At 37.7% G+C, this 22465-nt stretch overlaps 1 protein-coding gene across 4 annotated transcripts in view; it reads left to right on the top strand.

The window, feature by feature from the left end:
* The window catches only part of THSD4 (thrombospondin type 1 domain containing 4), a 307576-nt gene that overhangs the window by 257031 nt on the left and 28080 nt on the right, over positions 1 to 22465 (top strand). For all 4 annotated transcript variants that reach the window (XM_075763902.1, XM_075763901.1, XM_075763904.1 and 1 more), the window contains 2 exons: positions 17540 to 17715; positions 21469 to 21565. In XM_075763902.1, the coding sequence (XP_075620017.1) occupies positions 17540 to 17715; positions 21469 to 21565 (273 nt within the window). The remainder of the gene's footprint in view (positions 1 to 17539; positions 17716 to 21468; positions 21566 to 22465) is intronic.

Raw genomic sequence — 22465 nt, forward strand, 5'->3', positions numbered from 1 at the left:
GCAGCCATCCTATGGCTTTCTTCCCTTGAAAACTGAAAACTAGTTTTTAATGTCTGAGTTGCCATTCTTACCTCTTGTTCTTCTCTCCTCCTAAGGCAGTTCAGTACCACCACTTGGAAGGGTGAAATTTCTACACTCCCTAATGGTGCAGAATAATGGAATAGTGGAATTCTTTAGGCCTGCAAATGTGCTGCCTCTGGCAACTTAAAACCTTAAAAATACATAACGTAGGTGAGATTTTCCAGCAAATGTTTAATGTTAATGGTAATATGTTTAATTTTTCTAAGGTACTTAAGAATCTGAAGTACAGATTCTGTTTTGGCATGCTGTGTGTCAGATAAATTAGTCTAATCTTTTGCAAAGTATTGGGTTTGACAACGTAGATGAAAGTGAGGATGCTACCAAAGGTGTTGCATATTTGCATCCCAGCAGAAATGATGGTGGATTGGAGTTAAATATTTATTGTGAACCTCTTGAATGTCATGATGATCCGGCTTTCTCAGAGTCCAAATCAATAGAAGAAAAATCCTAGAACTGATCTTCTAAGGGAATGCAATAACAGGCCAGACCTTTCGTCTTGTGCATGGTTTTGCATACATAAGTGCATAAGAGTATAAGCAGAGCTGCCTAGGTTTCTCATTCTTTGAAAGGCTCCCAGACTTAATAGAGCATTAAGATGTTCCAAAAGTATTTCAAGACACTGCCTTTTAAAATTAATAATAAATAGCAGTGTAGCTGTTCAGTGCTTAAAATCCATTCAGCATGTTAAATGGTTCCAGAGGGAAGGTGGGAACAGTGACTAAAACTTCTCACTGTGCAAGGCTGCCCTCCTTCACCTTCTCTCAGTGGTGTTTTCTGCTGAAATCTGCTGGTGTATGGGTTTGTATTTCATGCCTTCATCCAGAATTTGGCTGTTGAAACAAAAGCTCCTTGGTTCTTTGAGAAAAATCATCACAGAAAGTGGTTCTTATCTTCAAAGTGTTTTTCTGACAGTAATTAATTGGATCCTCACGATCCTGTGAGCAGGATAAGGAGCAGTCTGAAAATGCCCATTAAGCACTCCTACTGCAGCGAACTGTATTAAACACTTTTGGAGCCTAGCTGGATAAAGCGTTTTTTCTACTGCCCAAATAACTTTAAAAGTGTTTGAAAAGAAGTGCACAAAAATTAAAAATGCTTTTGAACTTTCGGCAGACTTCTATGCCTACGTGCTTGTGGACGTAAAAAAGCTGCTGTTCCAACAAGCAGGGGCAGATCATCAGTGGCTTCTAGGTTACAATGGTGCCATTGATTTCATTGGAACTGTGCTGCCTTAGACAAGCTGAACGGCCTGGCTTTTTGCTTGGGAAGTAAAGCAATATATAGTAACACCTGATTTGAATAAAGAGCTTTAAAATCTAATAATAATATTGTAATACCTATAATGAAGATATACTTAAAAACACATGGAATAGATTTTATGTGAGACAAAGTCAAGAGAAAGTGCATTAAATGAATGGAAAAGAAAGGCAAAACAAAATAAAGTCATGGGTATTTGTGGATATATCCTAGTAAGAAGATGGAAAATACTTTATCTTTCCACCGAATTACCAAAAATTCCTTTCTCTCTCAAGTGACCATTATCCTAAACTGTGTCTGACAGTAAGTCACTGTAAAGGGAACCAATTTGTGTTTCGGTATTTAGGGTGGGGTTTGTTTCTGTCTTCACTGAAGTTAATCAGAAAATGCTGTTAACCACTGAAGTTACTGTGAAGATCTTTGATAGGATCATAAAGGAAAAATGCGCAACGTTGGAACTCACTGGACTTGGAATATCTGCATATCAATATCACCCAGAAAGATCTTTAATATTTAGTTCATATTGTCAATTCGTGGTCAAATACTTTCCCTAAGATTTATGGTCTTTAAATAATGTAAGCATGATATTTAGTTTGGAAGTAAAATAATTGTTAATTAATTAGGCTGTGAACTTGGAAACACTGAAACAGGGATTGGTTAAAAGAAGAGAGATAAATCTGTCATACTGCAGACTATGAACAGTATTTCAGTCTGCCAATTTAAATTAGAAATGTTACCTTCACTGTTTCAGATTTATGGTGTCTTCCTATTTAGAGTAGACAGAAATGAACCTAAGAGATGGGAGAAGAGCTCTTACATTAATAATCTGTTATGCTTCCTGTGTTATGTAAAGCTGATGTTGCAGTAACATACTGTCTTTTTTCATCACTGGCAACCAGGGTGACAGTAGGGATTTTTGTAGACAGCTCAGAGTGCAGCAATATTTCTTGTCTTTGAACAGGTTTTAACATGTTGGTTATGTTGGTGGCTCCCAGGGCTGCATATATGCATGCACAGACACAAATTGAGACTACACCTTTTGGGCAATAGGTATAGAAGATCTTCATTCTCTAGAAATTTGATCCAATTGTGTGTTGCCCTTTTTCTACTTCTGTAATATTCCTACTCTGCCTGAGTAAACATTGGAAACCATTATTGGTTATTGATTGGTACACTGAAGATCTGCTGCTGTTTACAGCATCAGTTGCTGGATAAAGTGCTGAGCTTCCTGCTGTACTCCAAACAGAGTGATGGTACAAGTCTGTGTCCCAGAGTGATTAACATTTAGCTCAGTTTTGATGAGGTGCCTAGCATCTGTCTTTTCTGGAATATAAGAACTGAAAAAGGTGTTACAAAGCCTTACAGCCTTCCTCTTCATGATACATTTAGACATGGGAATAAACAGTGTGTTTACATCACGTATTTGAGAAAAGTATTGAACAACTCCTTTGACGAAAAAGAAAACTCCCTTAGCTGATCAGCGGGGCAGCGATAGTGAGCTTCAGAGAATGTCATTGTTCAGAGAGCAGTATTTGCTGCTTTTTGTCTGTGTGTGTTATGCCAGTGAAAGCTTTTAGGCGTGTTGCTCAGCCAGTACATTATTTATACTGCAGTGGTTTACAGTATTATTCCATGTCTTTTTTTACTTTTGTTTGGTTGTTTGGTTTGGAATTGAGTTGTGGTTTGGTTTTTGTTGTTGGGTTTGGGATTTTTTGAGCAGAAGAGACTGTCAATGCAGATGTATGCAATGATTTTATTGGCTTGAGTGGAAGAGACGTTGTTGGATCAGCTGGTTATGGTTTCTTTGGTTGAGGTGGGCAGGGTTTGTGTTTTAGTTTGGATTTGTTTTGGCAGTTAGTATCCAAATAAAAAAAATGAGTAAATAGAAAAGAAATAACAGGGGTGGAGAAAGTAAAGGAAACAAGATGCTAATTGAAAGGCATTATAATGGGAAATACCAAAACCCATTCCAATAAAAATTCACTCTACCAATGCATTCTATAAAATGCTATGGGGGGAATTTTAACCTGGATTTAGATAGACGTCGGAAGTCATCAGAGAAGTATCTGTGGATTGCTGTTCACTTGGATTGGTAATAATAATCTCTGATAAAGACTTTTTTGGTTCACTTAATTTGTTTAAATGTATTTTGTGCATGTTTTAAAATGCAGGTGACTCGATAGCTTTATTGAATGACTGTTTCTCAAATTCATTGCTTTATGTTATATATTAACTATACAAGCTCTGCAAACTTTGGCAGTTAGTACCAGTCCTGCTGTGCGGTATATAAAGCAGCTGCATATCCCATGCCTAGCCTCTGAAGGATCCTAAAGCCTCTCCTAAGTTTATATAGTTGACTCTCTTTGGCTTTCTTCTCTTTAAAAAAAAAAAAAAACGTTCTTAGTTTTTTTGGTCAATAGTTAGACCATTTCTGTATTTCATTAGTCGGGAATAAGAGATAAGTTGGAAGATGCATCATATACTTCCAGTTTAATGCTTGAAATGAAACAAAGGCTATGCAGTGCTTGGTTGGTGAAGTAAGAGCCATAAAGAAAAGTACAGTTTTTAAAAAGTTGTTTTAGTTTACTTGAGCTTTTAGTTCTTGGTTGTCAACAAGTTTGTAATGGTGTTTTATCATTAATATTAATAGTATAATAGCAGGGTAGCTATTAAACTAGTGCTTACATGGTTAACTATGGAATTGATGCTATGAAGCATATAAAGGCTGCAGGTGGAATGCAGGTGGATGTGTTGGGTGAAATCTTTTCCTGCTTGAAGATGAGGAAAGCTTTGCCAGTGACCTCCATCCTAAAGGCAGTCACCTGACAAACTTGACTCTCAGTGCTGTGTAGGCAGAGGTGAGCCTGAATGAAGAAGGGGACTGAGCAGAAGGAGATCTTGGATACTTGTTTCTGGGCCACTTGGGCTGTAAATTATATTGGAGGCGGGAAGAAGGAAAAGGGATTATTCAGCAGAAATTACAGTGCAGTACAATAGAGTTTCTCCCAAGCCATGTCCTTTCCTTTAAAATAAACAACCAGCATACTTTCACCCTTGTGTTACATTACAGAAGAGAGTGGAGTTGGGCTTTGCACTGGCAGTGGCTCCCTGATACAGCATGAACATTCTCTAAGACAGTTCCAGCCACTTTGATCTTGTTTCATTCCCAGTGGGATTCTAGACTCTGAGCCAATGTGTTAGAGCAGCACTCGATCCCAAGATGGCACGTGAAGTCAAATTTGTTTGCAGAATTATACTACAAGGAGTTTATGGATCACAGTATATGCAGATAAACAGCTTACCCGCCAAAGAAGCGGTAGCTTGCTCTGTTAATGTATTATTAGGGCATGGGAGGGGGTCTCTAAGGTACTCGCTCAGTGGAATACGACGTGCATGGAAATATCAGTGCTTTGATTTATGACTTGGCAGCTACCTGTGAATGTGACCACTTTAAATTATGGCAATCATGATGATCTAGCCCACAAACAACTGGATTAAGAGGATTTATTTCTCTGTATTTACTCGCTCCCTGATTAAACTCCTATTTTTGACTTGAATCAGATTGAAATAGATCATATAAAGTTAAAGACTTTGTGCTCTGGTAAGGACGCTGTGCTGTCATTCAGTAGCATGAGAAGTGTTTTTCTAGACATGTTTAACCTGTTGTCACTGCAGTAATTACTTAGTTTGTGTTTATAACAGAAAGCCAGTTTACTTTTGGGAGTGCAGATATTTAACAAGCTCTTTACTCATAGCATTCATGAAAAGACACACTTCTTTATCTCAAATATGGAAAAAATGTTCCCAGCTGAATATGAAGCTAGATGTACTACATGTACTTTTACAAAAGGCTAAATTCACTGTTGATCCAAACAATGTGAAAAATGCTGTCTGAAATGCAGAATAAATAGATTATAATTTTTGGTTTAGATGCAAATTAAGGCTATAGCTAATCACTTTTTATAGTTTTGAAAAATGATGCTGGCGAAATCCCATTAAAGGGAGAACATAGAGCTTATCAGACTTCAATATGAATTAATCAAAGACATAAAGACAAGGATTTTTCGTTTCTAAGGTGGAATTGTAAATGAGAAATAAGAAAATTGCTTCTGAAATGCTGAATATGTAATGTTCGACATATGGTCATATTTCATGGTTTAGGAGCATAAACTTGGCCTGTTGTTGCTACTGACGTTCCCCTAACTCCTCTGCAAAATCTGGGCCTGTAGTAGTCTATGTATATAACAATCTCTGCTCAGTGTATTGATCAGGAGACCTATGGGACTGGAAGCAGAAGATCTAGAAGATCAAACTAGAGAAATACTGTCAACTGTCTGCAGAGCAATTTGCAAGAGATCTACTTGCACAGTGTAGGTGGGAGAAAATAATTAACAACTTTGTAAAAGAATGAAAAAACCCTACAACTTTCTTCTTATTTATATTTTCATTCCCATGTATGGAAAAACTTTAATTTAGTTCCCAATAGCAGAATAATTATATTGTTTGTACTAGTGATAAACTTAACTCATTTTCTTCTATTATCTATTCAGAATCTGGACTCCACTGTTTTATCCATGCTGCAGACAAAATACTTCCACTAATTAGCCAGACTGACGTAGTGATCTGGGGATAGACTCACAACTTGCAAATCCATAATTTTTCTCTGTGTTTCCATGAAAAAGTTTGATCAGAGAAAATCGGTAGCTTGGGAGTAAAGAATAATGAGAAGTGATACACTGAAATGATTTGTATTTGGGATAATCCTGTGCTTCTTTTCTTGAAATAATTCAGTCATATTCTTTGTTGTTCTTGGACCTATAAAAATCATCAATAAAATGAGATTGTTTCCATTTTTGTCATGTCTGTAGGTTTCTGGGCTTACCTCCAGGTATCAGTCGTATGTTTCACGTGGTTTGTCAAATAGCTTTGTCAAATATCAAATCAGTTCAGTCCCAGAGCATCTTTTTTATGTTTAAAAGTGCAGACTGCCATAAACAATAACATGTGTAAGACTGCCCCAAGCCCTATAGCTAGAGAGTAATGTATGAGAAAGTGGATACCAATGCTGAATTGACTTGCTGTATTTCCAGCTTTCCTCTGACCACCCAGCTTATTGTGCCAGGAATTCATCTTCTAGCAAAGTGTTCTCAGGTAAATGGAAACTGCCTTTCACTAGTGTATATATTATTTTTCTTTGCTAAGAGCCAAATACTCTGGAGGATCTGTAATAAATCAATGTTGCTTTAAGCTGAAGACCAAGGTTACTGGGCAATTGTCAGCTTTTATTGGAAGAGAGAATAAGTGAAGAATTGAACGTTTTTTCAGGGCTGGACACAGACAGTGGAACTAAGGCTGTCTGGTTTAGTTTGTGGCCTGTATCCTTACCGTAATGGCCACTGAATTAATCAAAGCTCCTGTATCCTTACCATAATGGCCAATAAATGAAAGCCAATCTTCTCCCACCCATAGTGACCTCTGATTTCTCTTTGGTCTAGTAACTTCAGTCTCCGTGCCAGTGCCCTGTTCAGATCTACCTTGTGTGCTGGCCCTGGTTCTAAACTCTGCATATGCTGCTGAGCCAGCTGGCTGGCCTAGCATTACAGATAGCTGTGGGCTCATGCTATAACCAGCTTTTCAGTAGGGGAAAACTGTTTTAGATCTCTCCTCTGTCCTCATCAGCATTTGTTCAAATGTTACTGTATTTGAGACTTCAGCACCTTTGTCAGACTTGCCTGAAATCAGGCACCAGCTTCTAAAGCCCTCCAGAGAGTGGGAGTGACAAGGCATTGAGCCTGAGGAATTCTTGTTTAAGCTAGGGGACCCAACAGATCTGTGTGTTTTGGGTTACAGTATTCAACTTTACCACACAGAGCATCCAAAATTCTTGAGAAATTCCACTTGAAATTTGAAACAGCTCAGGAATATTCATTAGCTCCAGTTTTTCGTTGCAAGGAATTAAAGCTATTTAGCAAACAAAAGAAGCAGTTACAATTCTTTCTACTTCAACGTTTGATTCTTATGAGATACAGTGCTGTTTTTCTGCAGAGAGATCACAATCGGCTGTTTCAACTTAGCTGTGTTAGAACTATTCCAGTTCTTGGCAATTATCAGGAGTGCAAGGAGGTACAAAACATTTTTTGTTATGCCAGCTGGAGAAAGGAGTGAGGTATTTGCACATGTGCATTTCACTAATCTGGCCCTTCTGACTGAAGCAGTGTCTAGATTAGAAGATAATTCAATTGCGTTTATCCACCCATAGGACTTAGGCCAAATGTGTGCTGAGTTTCTGTGGTGGGCTAACTAATGTGCAGCTGAGCTGTGCCAAAAGGCTCAGCTATCACGTTCAGAGCTATTAGCAGCCAGTCCGATCAACTCCTGAAATATAAGAACCAGATTCTAACTCAAATTATGCAGCTAAGCCAAATACTATAATCTGCAGGTTCAGTGGGAGTTGCATAGCTAAAATATCACATGCTACATTGGAAATTTATCCCTCCTGCAGACTACTAGTGCTGAACGTTGTTTGTTATTTCTAAATACTTGGTTTACAGCTATTGCCAGCAGAGAGTATTTCCTGGTGTTATTGAGGTATGGTAGGAAATATGTTGCTAAAAATTCAAGCCGTGCTTTTTCATTGGAATAAGACTGAAATTCTTGTTAAGCCTTCTAAGAGCTGAGGTTCTGAGACTGCGACTTAGAAACTTTAACCTTAGTTATGCCCTGGCACATGAGAAAAAAACGGCAAAAAGAGTTTTTGGGGTTCTGGATAGAAGAGCCCCCACAATTACAAGTTACATGTGTGTTATTCTGCTGATCAGTTCATGTGTCCTCCTGAACCACAAGAGTTCCCTTGAGGTGCTGTATTTCATAAACCAGAATATAGATGTGCAGCCGCGTATACGTGTAACAGTTTCTCTACAGATACAAGATGTGCATTGTTCTTACTCCATTCCTCTGTTTCTCAGTGCTGTCCTTTATCGTCTCCCAATTTCATTTCACTGAGTCTACTTTTGTGCTAGCCCTTCTGTCCTTCCTCTTCAGTATTTTCAGGACAAATGTGAACAATGGTAAAATTGTATACCATTTACCATGGAAAACAGCAGAATATTTACTCCGACTTTAGTGGAAGAAGGAATTCGGTCATATCCTCCTACCCTTTCAACTCAAGGGAAACTTCTGTGCAAGTTAAAAGAGAACGATCTTTTTATAGATTATTTTAATAGTACTTAATAAAATGTATTTGAGGTATATAATTACAGACAATGGCTAGGTAAAAATAAATGTAAAGCTCATCATTTTTTATCATATACTATCATTGTGTAGATTCATTGTGTTTTAGTTTAGCTCGTTTACAGAATAATAGGAAACCTGCTCACTTTTTCAATTATTGTTGGAATGTTTCTTACCTTCAGGAAATATTGTCCTGGCCTTTTGATAACTTCTCTTACTTCCCTCCCAGTATAGAGGACTGTAATGTACTACTCATAAAATTCAATGACTGTGTTTAGAAGTGAAGTCATTTCTTACAAGATATTTTTACTCATTGCCATCCAAGCATTTTGATAAAAAATGGGAATTGAAACACCCTTGGTGCAGAATTAGATTGTTGTATCTTTAATTGTGGTAGTGATTCCTGAGATCCTGACATAGAGCAACATTTGCATATGTAGTTAATAACATACCGTTGATGCCCCCATACTTTCCTGACTCCAGTAAAGCCTGTCATGCTAAAGAGGACTAAGCACATGTATTTTTGTGCTAGAGACCTTGTAAACATAACACTGGTATAAAGATGAACCTCATCTCTCTTGTTTCCTGCTTTCTCAGTAAATATTAGTATGTCCTACAGTAAGTGCTTTCAGAAACTAATTGTATGCTCCAAGTAAGTTATTTAGAGTTCTGTCTCAGCATTTGGGAGTATTGCCTCTGTGTAACTTACTCCCTGTGGAAAGCATGGGAATCATGTAAGTGTTATTAATTCTGTACTTATGAATAATAATAATAAAATGTATCAATCATTCAAAAGCCCCTGTTTGAAAAATGGGAAAAGGCTTTTTATTACAGCAATTGTAAGGAGGGGAAGCAATAATAGAAAAAACCCTGAAAATGAAACCCAAGATGCAATTCATAAGGGGTGCTTATGCCTTGCAGAGGAAGAATTACCAAAATGCTGAAATTCTGCTTTAATTAACCTTTTTACTTGCATCATCTAATCTGCTTCATGAACTCCCTATTTCAAAAGTTCCAGCCCATACACAGACATATATTTACAGTCTTACTCTAGCGGCTGGGTGAGTAAAAGGCTTTGAATAAACCCTCGGATTGATTAACACTAGTATTTGTTTTCAAAAGGTCCCTGGTTAGATTTTCAGTGTTGCACACTGTTCCACAGTGGGTTTGAGTATGATGTGTGGGAGAGCAATAGTGACACTGAAGCACAATAAATGCCATATAATCATGTATTTTGCAAATGTCATTTCATATATCACCGTATGCATATTCTGCAATAACTTGCATGTGCCAGAGCCTCAGAAGTTGAAGTGTGAGAATACTGTAGTCAGAGCGTGTGTTTGTTTAATTTTGCTTCTCATCTCATCAAAAGGATGTGTAACAAAAGAGGAAGGCTATACTAAATAATGCGGGTTTGTTTCAGTTGACTATTATTATAAGCCTGTATTAAAAAACATGCGGAAACGCTCATCCTATTCTGGTACAATCTAAAGATGTGTGCCCTTTTGTAACACGCAGATTGAAACTGAAATTTGTTTGGAGATTGTATCGAAGCTGTTGAGACTTTGAACCTGCTGTAGTGTCTAGGTCTGAATAGATCATAGGGCTATATGAGAAATGTTTTGTTTCTCAAAGCTTGTATTATTTATTGCAACAATAGTTAATTGGCTGTTCTGCTTTGCTGCTCCAGCCTTTTCCTTGTGCTGATGAATCAGCATAGCTTTTGGAGTCAGAAGGGAAAGAAGGAACAGGCATAACTGAGTAAAAAGGAAGCTGCATCAACAGGGGGAGATTAGAGAGCAACAGTTTAATGAATACTCCCAAAGGAAAATGTTTGCTGCAGTGGCAGAAAACAAACATTTCTGTTTGCAACGATTAACTGTAAAAACTTTACCTTTAAGCAAGTAAATAATATTTTCTTTTTGCAGGTATAAAAAAACCAGCAATTTTTTTTGAAAGCTATACTGGCATTTGTTGCCTGAGATGACCAGCAAGAAGAGGCATGTGAGGAGCTCTGAGCAAGATTAAACTTTTCTTTCTGAGGATAATCTCAGAACTATCATGAAATAAAGAAATAATATCGACAGCAGTATTTTACTGTGAAACTTCACCCATGCTGCTGCTTTAGAGATTTGATAAATCAACATATAGAGAGGAAAAAAGAGAATTACACCTATGAACCAAAATCGTCTTGCCATTGTAATTAAAACTTAGGAAATACCTGCCAAAAAGTAGCAAGTTCAACAAAAGGCTGAGGCAGGATGAAAACTATGTATGTGTTTCTGTTAAATTCGTCTAGTACTTCTGGCCACTGCTCTTTCAGGAAAGCAACAGATGTTTGTGAAACAATATTTTCAAATTGTTATTTTGACACAATTTAACTTCAGATTCAGACGACACTTTTCAGAGCCAGACCAAAGGTACTAAGGTTCAGACACCAAAGCAAAACATTTAATTTTCTGTCAAAGTAATATTATTTGAAGTTTGGAGTTTGTCTGGTTTTGTTTGCTGAGCTTTGCCATCTAGTACAGCTGTAGATAGTGTAGGCAGAGCAATCAGTTTTTTTGGTTTTAGACTGCTTTTAACAGTGCGCTGCAGGGGAGCTTAAAACAGTAGTCAGAAAATCTAAAACGAAGAGTTAAGAGATGGCAGTTCTCCAGGCAACAAACTGTTGGAAAAGTTGACAATAATTTGTCTTATGTGAATGCAGTGCTAAATCACTGACACATCTGTGCACATAATTCAGAATTGAAATGTAGATTGATCACAGCGTACAACTGATGAAGCACAAAAAGCCTTTGTAATTTAGCTTTATCACTTCGTTAGTATTGGACTTACTTGTAACTTAGTCAAAAGAAAAATGTATCAAAACTAGAGGACATTTCCAGAGAATCTTAAGTATTTTAAAATACTGTCAGATTATTTTGGGCCAAAACCAAGCTTAAATGAAATAGATAAGGAGGATGAGATCTTAAAGAACCATCATAACAAACATGTTATTTATTTTAAGTATGTCCTTGGAAGCAACTGCATTCCTAGCATCTCAGCTCTTGGTGATTGTGTGGAATCCAGAAAAGGAAATTGCCTAGAAACAGAAGTAGAACTGGCAATGCTGTTTTTGTTAAGCCTGCTGGATGTATTGGAGAAAAGTGGGCAAGCAAGATGAATGGCAAAAAGTAAATGAACTCTGATGGAGCTGGATTTCAGCACACCCATCTAGTATTAGTAATGAAGATTGTTTTGTGTGTCTATATATAACGTAGATGTGCAGTATGGAACTGCAGATTCAGAAAAGCCAGCTTATAATAAGGAGTAGAGGTTGAAGATAAATTTTCTATCAGCTCAACTGATTTCTCATCTATCTGTTCTAACTTACCATTAAGTAATATTTTTCCATTCTGACACTAAAGATTATGTGCCCAGTCTTCAAATCGATACAAATTTACTAGATCATATAATAAGTATATCAAATTTGGATACTTGTGCAGAAGGTTCTGGTTCCTCAGCTTTGAAAAAGGACTGGAAATACCACAGGATCCAGCTTAGTCTTGGTTTCAGGCAGGATCTAAAAAAACGCATGAAAACTCCTATTATGCTTTTGTATCATGTTTGTTTCTGGTCCTCCCTGGACTGCGGAATAGTGGAGGGATACACGGGGGGGGGGGTTATCCTAAACTTGGTATTATAAAGTATTCTTCTGCATTGGGATTGTGTAAGGTCATACAGTACTTCTCAGTGGAGAGTCCCACTCTCTGGTCTGGGTTCTTTCTCACAGTGTTAAAGTGACCAGTAATGGCTTTGAACTTCCAAAACAGTTGAAAGTTCAGCTTTCACACTTTGTCTCAGCTGTGCATAGTTAGAAGATGCCCCGTTTTTGTCATGGAAGATCTGTGCCCTTACCCTGTCTTTGTTGCCAGTGAAGAAACCAAATACAGTGCAAGACATGAAGGTGTCCCACCTGCAGAGATACTGTCTTCAGATTGAATCTGTACAATCTGATACTAATTTAGGGCCCAGACAGTGAACTGCTGGCCATTTTCTAATATCCTCAGTTGGCTCTAGAATAAGGGTTTTGTAGGATCAGACTGTTAAAGATCATTTGATTCTTGCTGATTACGAGATTCTTAGCCCTACTAATATTTCTTGAATTAAGCTCAGAGTCCTGTGGGAGCTTTGCCATGACCTCAATAGTAGTTTGAATTCAAAAGGTCAGAGGCAAATAATACGTAGTTCAGTTCACAAGAAGTGTGCCAAATTTCTCCTAAATGTTCTGTAACTAAGGTGTGTTCTAATAATTAGCAAATATCTATGCTTTTGGAAAGGAATTACTTAACTAATGCGTATTTCATTATTTTAAAACTGCAGGTTATTTAGTCTCTAGACATTTTGCTTTTTTTCTCTTTATGCATTGGAGGGACTTGTAAGTAGCCTAGTAGCTGTATACTATGACTTACAGTATTTCTCGATTGTGCTCTTTCTTTATGGACTTTAAATATATTGTGTGTCCCATACTGCAAGGCTGACAGGCATGAAGGCAAACTATGTTTTGTAAAACTAAATAGTTTAAAAACCAACCAAACAAGAAAAAGTATCTGAAGTTGTCTTCAAGTACTTTTGGAGAGAGAGTTTTACAATCTATACACATTCAGAAATAGCCAGTGGCTTTCAGAGTTAGACTTGTGGCATGGCAGCTGGTCGTAAGCATGTGCTGTTCAGAGTTAATGTCCAGCTCGATGCAGTCCATTTGTTGGACTTTTCCAACAACCTCCCTACTTCCAAATCTCTCTTACGTTCCCCATTAGCAACTTGTGCATGGTTTTTACCGTGAAACTTGCTTGTGTCATAGGAGATTGCACCAAGGGTATCTTTAGGGTTTAGTGGTACAAGGTGCACCATTCTGCACTGATTTTTATAATCCAGTGTGTGAATATTTTAGATTTATCTCTGAAAGCTCCATATAACGTACTTTCATACAGGAAAATTAAATAGTAGAAGTTTTGTGTTTCTTTCACTGCTTTCATCGTAGTGCTTATTCAGAAGTAGTCATATTATTCACTGCAGCTGTTTCTGGGCATTTTCTTTGAAGATGCTGGGCATGCTTTGTTGTTTCTAAAGAAAACTAGTTTAGCCAAAACATTCTTACACTTTAATTTGACTTCAATGGCAACAGAATTTTTTTTAAAAAATGCTTATTAAAATAGAAAATACCCAAAAAGTGCTCTAAATGTGATGTGTCAAGTGAAAATTTTGCTGCGGTGTAAAAATGAGATAGTTGCTACACTTTGCCTATAAGATGCTTTGGTTTTATTGGCAGCTGTAAAACAAACGTGGCTGGAGAGCCCCATCCATCTCACCCACTTGCCTTTTCTAGCTGCCTCTGTTGAGGAAATATACTGAATAAATTTTTTACCATGTTTTATAAATCTTTGAGTTGCATCTTGCCTGCATCTGCAGCTTGTCAAGGTTCCCTGGATTAAATCGCCAGCAAGACATTTGCAATTAACTTCAACAGCACAAGCCTTCACTTTGTTTCACACTGACCAGTTGCAAGCATGCAGTCCTCTTCACAGAAGGGAGGAGTTAGTCTCTGCTTCTCTCTGTTTGGGTCAGGACCAAATGAGAAATACTTAATAATTTTAATATATGGGAAATAACTTTGATTCTGTCTGTCTAAAGACTTTATGTGGTTTGTAAAGCAATTAAGTAGGACTTAGGACACTGTTCTCCCAGACAAAAAGGCCTTAGGACAGAAAGTATTACTCTGAATATTAGTGCTGTTGCCAGGTTTGAGAGGTTTCATTTTGTTATTGGTACTGTGCCTATGCAATTTTGGGTGAAAAGGCACTGCAGATAGTGAGGTACTAGGCCCACAGGTAAAATATTTCTCTTCAGGTATGAAGTGGTTAGAAAGGAGTCATTCAGCAGTGTTTACAAAACATATCAAACTGTCTACATGGATCGGGATGTTTCCAGTTTTCCGAAGCACAATGGGACTTCCTCCCAGCACTGTATGAGTAGAAATGATGCCATTTTTGTGGCTGATATTGTATAAATTATTTTTTAACTAATGTTCACAGTATAGAGACTGTTTTGTTAATGTGTCAGAAAAATGAGACCTGGGAAGCAAGTGGATGTATGATAGCTCTTGGGAAAATAAACGTGTAGCATTAAGTAAAATAAAATTTCAAAACTGTGTGAATACATTTTTACAGGTTCTGATCCAGAGCCATTAATGTCATTTAAATTTTTGACTGTAGTTGCAAACCAAATGTACCAGGTCCTTGATTATGCCAGCTATTTTAGTGCTCTTTGGGGAATGATACAGGCTAACTTTGCTTTCCTTCAGAAGTCCAAAATGGTGGGAAGTTCTCCACCATGACTCATGCCTTCTGAGTTTATGTGGGTGCAGCTCTGTCTAGCCACTCCAATGCGGTGAGTGTTTTGCATAGGGAGAAGTTGAAGTCTGAAACTTCACACATCAAGGCTCTTTACAGAGAAGTGGTCCACGGGCAGTCCTATGTTATTTCCTTGAAAGTGAAGACTGTTAACAATACGGGCTTCTTTCTCATAGGTTCAGAACTGATGGTAGCCAACTGTTTTAATCCTTAACCTTCCCACATCTTACATCTTGTCCAGAATGATGAAAAAACACTTTACAGTATGTAAAGAGGGAAATGCAATAATAGAGTGTTTAAAATTAATTTATCTACTTTTATACCCATTCTGTTCAGTTACGACCTTGTTTTCCTTTTAATGAAAAACAGATTCAATCCTATTAAAATTTTTTCTTGTACAAACTGAGATACTAATAATAAAGACTAAACTAATTTATATTTTAAATTTGCAGATTGCACATGTGTTCTCATATCATTTGTTACTCCACTCTGAAAAAGTAGTTTGCTGAGTCCTTGTCTCTCCAGAAGTGTGACTGTACAGCCCAGACAACTGCAATTCAAATCTCTTAGTAGTAGTTAGATAATATATTAGTATCGCATACCTCTCTGTCTGCATTATAAGGCAAACTAATGCAAGCTACCTTGAAATCACAACCATAACTGAAAATTCTAGTTGGTTGGTGCCTGAAGACTGATAAAGTCATCCACTTTGCAGCTATTTACTTTTACTAATTTAAAAAGTAATCTATCAGTCCAATCCCTTCTTGAATCTTACTAAAGTGTTCCCCTCAGCAGCCATTACTTTCCCATATTTTTTGTTTCGAATTGGAATAACTGATTTGTAATCCATATGTCTATATTTGTCTGCATCTTTATCTGTAACTGTGGGATTTTTTCAATACAGAAAGTTTTCTTTCAACAAGGGAGTGCTCAAAGAAGAGTAATGAAGTGATTGACACGGTTTCTGAAATGTGGCAATAGCATTGCACTTAAAATCACTGATTTATATAAAAGAACAATGATGTTTGCAGTGTGGTTCTTTATTGCTGTCTCTTTTTCTCTTAATATGTCCTTACATTGACATTTTGTGACTGTTTCTCACCAGTCGCACTAATATTCTTCACTGAGAGGTCTGCAGCAAAAGCAGAGAAACTGCTTCTATTGATTAATTCAGTTAATTCAGATGCCTGGAATACGTAACAACAATTTCAGTTTCTTTTATAATGTGTATTACTTTGGAATTAATGGCATAAATTTAATTTCCCATCATTTAGGCCACGCATGTAGGCTTTTTAAGTTTCTCCCAGCAGCATAAGTAGTTGTTGTGTAATGCTGAGAGCATTTTAACGTGAGTGTTGCAGCTGTTGTGACAGGACAAAGAAGGAACAGTCTCTGGAATAACTGGGTCCTCAGCCTTAAATTTTTATAAGTTCAAAGCTCGTAAATTGCATTTGCATTAATAAGTAAATTGCCAAGCAATATACAGCCAAGGATATTAGTAGATTTTGTTGTCTGTTTTAAAGTCTGTATTTAAAAGCAAATTTTGTAATAAAATTGAAAATTGTTGAGTAGACCCTTTAGAGAAAGGGTCATGTTTTTCCTGTGTATTTAAACAATGTCTGATGTGGTTTCAGCCTCAGGATATTACTATGTTTTAAAATACATAACTGTAATATTGCATAAAATTATGCACATGTGTGTGGCAGGAGTTTCTCACCTTAAGGACTTAAAATTGTAGTCACATAGATAAAGGAAGTAGGAACAAGAAGGAGCAGAGGCACCTAGAAATCAGTGACTTGCCCATGATGACAAAGGGAATGCACTGCACAACTGGATATTGAGTCCATATTTTATCCTTCCCTGGCTAGTATCTGATTTGCAAAGTTACTTTTCCTTACGCAAGAGATCCTGCTGGCATTTTCAGACACCTCATCATTCCAAAGAGTGCTGTAGATGAGGGCTCTGCAGATGTTCTGGCAAAAGAATCATGTTCTGAAAAGGAAATGAAGGAGTAGCCAAATGGCTTTGTGAAGTATAACTGGAATATTCGGCAATTCAGGACATTCGTGTGTCCCTAAATTGTTTGGTGCTTCTGCATTGTATAACATACTGATTTTCTGTATCTGCCTCTGTGTTTTGTTCTGTCTAAATCACAAAATAGTCAATTCAGCAGGAAGGAAGTGGAGGAAAACCACTTCCTCGGCATCCATGTGTGTTCAGTGTGTGCTGCTGGCTGGCTGACAGTCACATGACAACCTGTGAGAAACTTGAAAAAGGTTTCCAAGCTATCTTTGATTTTTCTTTCTCTTCTTGCAGCATAAACATGCCAAGTGTTTGGACATAGTTTTCTAAGCTTGGGGTTTTTTTGCACAACTACTAATACAGCTGTTCTTTTCAACAACCACGCAGCTTTGTCCCCTGGCATCGGAGAACACCTAACAGTGCCATGCACCTTTGGGGATTTGTGTATTGGGTTTATGTGGCAAGGTTTTGGTAGCGGGGGGGCTGCTGCGAGAAGCACCAGTATGTGAAGGTGATTTCCTCTGATCTTGTGTTTCTGTCCCCATCCTCTTCAGCATTGCGGAGTCGATCAGGACGGTCCATCATCAATGGAAACTGGGCAATTGATCGACCTGGGAGATACGAAGGTGGTGGGACAATGTTCACTTATAAACGCCCAAATGAAATCTCCAGCACTGCGGGAGAGTCGTTTTTAGCTGATGGTCCAACAAATGAAGTCCTTGATGTCTATGTAAGTTTCTTGTATTTAGATAAATCTTCTTATGGAAGAAAATTGTTCAGTTCATGGTTAACACAGAACACTAAAATTGCATTCAGTACCAATGCTTTGTTACTGTTTTGTTCCTTTAATTTTGAAACATTATATTTTATAGTTTACTGTTGCTCCCATGTTGTTCCAAATCATAGGAAATTTAAATATCAATGAAGTCTTTTTCTGTCAGACTTTACTAATACAGTAACACCAATTTTACTTGTTCAGTAAAATAGACATAAAGAATACAAATGTCCGGGGTTTCTTTTGTGTACTGGATTTTCTCCAGATACTTTCCTACTCAAGCAAATTTGACATAGTTTAATTTTACAGTGAACTGAAGCAAATACCTACATCAGACAAGGTCTCTCACAGAGTGATACCATCTCAGTTTTCTTTAAAGGAATCATAAGTCCAAAAAACTGTTTAAAGTGGGATTTGAAGCAGGGCAGTTCTAATACGAAGCTGTGCGAGGAGACTGTAGATGATAGCCATTTGAGAAAGGAGGAAAACAAACTGTGGCTAAGAGGGGGGAGTCATATTGGAAAAGCTGTTTACTTCAGATGGGCAGGTTTTTACTGCATCATATTGAGATAAACAATATAACTGGGATTGATTGCAACTTCTTCAAAGATAAATGGTGTGTTCGGAGATTACACACTTTCACATGGTAAAATCCACTCATTAAAAAACCGAGATGAACTGGTGATATGGTGGTTTCATCCAGCTACGGCTTTTTTGCCCTTAAGTGCAATATGGGGTGGAAAAGTGAGTGTGCTGGGTTGCTTCATAGAAAAATTAATAGTAACTACCCTGATTACTCAGCTGGGAAAAGTTAGATGTTGGCAAAGTTATTCCCCATCTGCTATATGGTGTCTTCACAAAGCAATGTAATAATTATGCAAACATTACTTCTTTTTGATAATTTCTGATTGATTGCAATGTAAGACTGGCAAAAGCCTGGAAGGTGAAACAGTTGGACTCCTAGATTCTGCAATGCAGACTCCATGTTTTTAAAATATACGTGTTATTGTGTAGATACAGGATGCTGTGAGCTGAGGTTTGGTGTTATTATTGTTAGTCAATTGATGCCAAATATGTAATGACCCAGAGAGGAAAGGATCAGGAAGTGGATTAAACAGATATTTCTGAAGTAACACCTTAAAAACCCCTTAAGCTTAAATGTATAATGTTTTATTGTTTTGGTTTAGGCTTAGTCTTTTCTTTTCTTTTCTTTTTTTTTTTTTTTTTCTTTTGCAATGAATATAAGCAAGCTGTCACGATGGGCATAGCTTTATCAGTTTTGCTCTCTGGCTGCTACTCTGGATTGCCACATACTGGACTCTTACCTGAGATGTTTCTTGTAGATATGGGGAATACTACTGTTCCTTTTAAGCTGATAGTTTAGTGTCTTTTTCAGTATAGTGTGGGAAGAGAAAAATGGATAGTGCTGGATGAAAGAAAATCAGTCATCAGTATGACACAGACTCTCTTACAAATTTGAAATTTGTAGCCATGCAGATGCAGATGTCTTTTTTCAGATTTCGTCTTGCAGTTCCTGAATCATGTAATTCTCTTTTCATCCATACTCACAATCTTTATGGTCTGTGTAGAAAAATGAAGAGATTTTCAGATGGGAACTCCAAATGGTCTTCTGTTCCTTTTTCCTGAGATCATGCTGTCTTTCTTCTCTAAAAATGTAGAGGAAAGAGCTGAGTTACAGCAGTTTATAATTAGCAAGATAAAAAAAGATGCAGGTTTTGTCCAAGTGTGAAGTATACATTGCTACAAAGACTTAGGTCCATTAATTCAAAGCAAAACTATTGTAGAATTCCAGGTATTTTCCTGTAGGAAATCTGTGACAATATATTCATGGGGACTTCATCAGTTAAGCTCTTTATAAGATGTGCCTGTCAGTTGTTTTGAGAAATGTGATTGAAAAACCATGGGAACCATTGGAAAGCTGTTCATGGAACCATCCTAAGAACAGGGTCCTGGTTCTGGAAGGTGGGGGGGTACTCTCTCACTCAAGTCAGCTTCACAGTGCTCAGTTCTCTCCGGATCAACTACAAAGAAGGGTGTATTTTTTGGATAACAAAGTAACATGAGAAGGACTAACCCTTACAAAAAATATTACAGGCAATGCATTATTAGATGGTTCAGAAAAGAGAATGATCTTTGAAGGACAGAGTTTAGAGGAACAGCTATTATATTTGGCAAGGAAAAAGTGATTTTGACACAAGGGAAAACAAAGGTCTGAATCCCTAGTTGGTGTTAATTGGTGTGATGAATTTACTTGAAGTGTAATTGTGCTCTGCTGGGTCACAAAGCCGTTGGCACAGCATGACTTTTTTCTTTTCAGCCCATGCTTTGTCAGAACCAAAGAGCTAGTGCAAGTTGTGGTGTTTGTTTGGTTTTGTTTTGTTTTTTTAAAAAATACATTAAGTTAAAGTGTAATCTGAGACTTCTACCAATCTCCACAAAGAATTCAGGACTTTTAAAGCAGCGGTGTCAGTAGAAGCAGTACTGAAGTAATCAAAGCTAAACTAGTGAGACTAGCAGCTGATCGCATCCCTGTATTTCTAGTGTGAGTATACTCAGGCTTTCAGCAGCAGCAGCGTAATACAAGCCAGTTGGGTATGGAGTGAGCTGCTGACAGTTTAAAAACCTTTCATAGAGTCATATGTTTCTCAGGTCTTATTATGCCTAACTGCTTAATCAAGCACACAAGAAGTGACACTGACTTTCAGAGGCATGCTCATGTCAGCTCACATGGGCTTTTGCAGCAGCATTCTGAAAACACTTGGCTTCATTTTTACATTTAAAGGAGAAAAGCTATGGTTCCTGCCTGTGTTTCATAAAGAACACTTTGATAGAGTTGTTGAGGCTAGCTGTAAAGCAGTGCAAGTCTCTCTGCACTTACATGGCATCTTTATTCAGTTGAAAATTAACGTGCAAGGATGCAGGAGGGTTGCACAGGCGCTCCTCAGCTGCTGTGACAAGTATGTGGGCCTTTGTAATCTGTTTACTTGGTCTTTATTGAGCAATGTTTATGGTGAGAGCAGCATAATGTTAGTAATTTTAGCTAGTTGATTGTTGAATCTCTGTGGTGCAGAGGTAGCTGCACAGCGATGAAAGGAACAGTTTGATTTGTGAGATGGTACACACAGAGTAACATGGATGCACTATGTGTGCTCTGTTCAAGAGCAACTGATAAACCTTAAAAAAGGCAGTTGGCTAGATTTGTAGACTGGGGTCTGTGGTATTTATTTTTCTCTGCTTTGTTTCTTCCTTCCTTACATTTCCTCAGGCATCTGTCAAGCTCCTTCTCTCTGAGAATGTTTTGGTGACTTTAGGACCATCTCTTCTACTGCTGAGGCCTGGTGTGAGCCTCTGCTGCCCACGCTGGCAAGAGATGAGGCTGTGGCTGGTGCAACCCCCAGCTGTACCTTGGCCCTGAGCATGTCATTTTGCATTTTCAAAGGAGATTTAGAGAAACAGTTTTTCTGCCATCACAAACTAGCTCAGTTTGCAGACATTGCAACTTGTAGTTTCTTATTTTTTCCAGAAACAAGTGTCTGGTTTTGCCTTTTTTGGAGACAATCATTAACCCTTGTTTCTATTCTGACCAATGATAAATAATGTTATGTAGTTGATCAGTTCAAGTATGTATTTAAGCATTAGTAATATAACAAGTGGAAGAAGTGATTGAATGGCTGTTTTTCTTTCTAGATGATACATCAGCAGCCTAACCCAGGTATACATTATGAGTATATCATTCCAGGAGACAATGTCATTAGTCCTCAGTTGCTTACTCACAGGAGGCCAGGTAAAATGCCACTATTTCCTATTATTAAACACATTTTGTTACCCAGTAAGCTAATGGAGAAATTCGTACCATTAAATTCAGTGTGAATGCTGCCTTTGATGTGGGAGAGGCCCAGAATTTCACCCTACATGTTGAAAGAGAAGTCTTGATAGATTTGGTAACTTCAGTGAATTAATACTGGTACGGATTATTTATACTGTAGCAGGGAATCTGGTCACATATTTCTACTTCCAGTAATGATTTTGTTGTTTAAATGTTAACCATGCCTTTGCATGAGCTGGAGTGTTGTAACCATGTCTCAGAAATGAAATAGAACATGCTTTTTCTCTTCAGAGTTTGAGATAATTTAAAACAACCCTTCGCATTTTCTCTTTCCTCTCCCAACTGGAGAGGTTCAAGCACAAAACTGTTGCCCTCCCAAGCTAGAATCTAGACAGTTGTGCTCCTGACTGAGCTGTGGATAATGTGCTGTGTGTACTGGTAGGAAGTTTTGAAGGACAGCCGAAAATTTGCAAGTGAGTTTGGTCCTGCTTTTAATGTTTGTGACTTACCATGAGAGATTTCTAAGTGTGTTTGCAGTCTATTTGTAACAAGGAGCACCTGTGCTCTGTCACAGGGAGGCACAGAATACATACAGGGCATGGTACGAAAAAAAAAAGCTTTGGGAAGTTGTGACACTGGGTACATTAACTCTACAGAGTGTGTGGAGATTCTTCATTTTTTAATGTATTTGCTGGCTGAGACTTCATTGTCTTAGTTCAAAACAATACAGTCTTTGCAGGACACTATTAGGAGGTCTCTGCATAGCAGATTAAAGCTGTTTTCAAGTTTAATGATGCTCCAGTTGTGATTATTAGTGTGTGAAAACATAGACTGATATTTGCAAGTGAGGTTCATTAT

The sequence above is a fragment of the Balearica regulorum genome, chromosome 12 (genome assembly GCF_011004875.1).
Source record: "Balearica regulorum gibbericeps isolate bBalReg1 chromosome 12, bBalReg1.pri, whole genome shotgun sequence".
NCBI lineage: Eukaryota > Metazoa > Chordata > Aves > Gruiformes > Gruidae > Balearica > Balearica regulorum.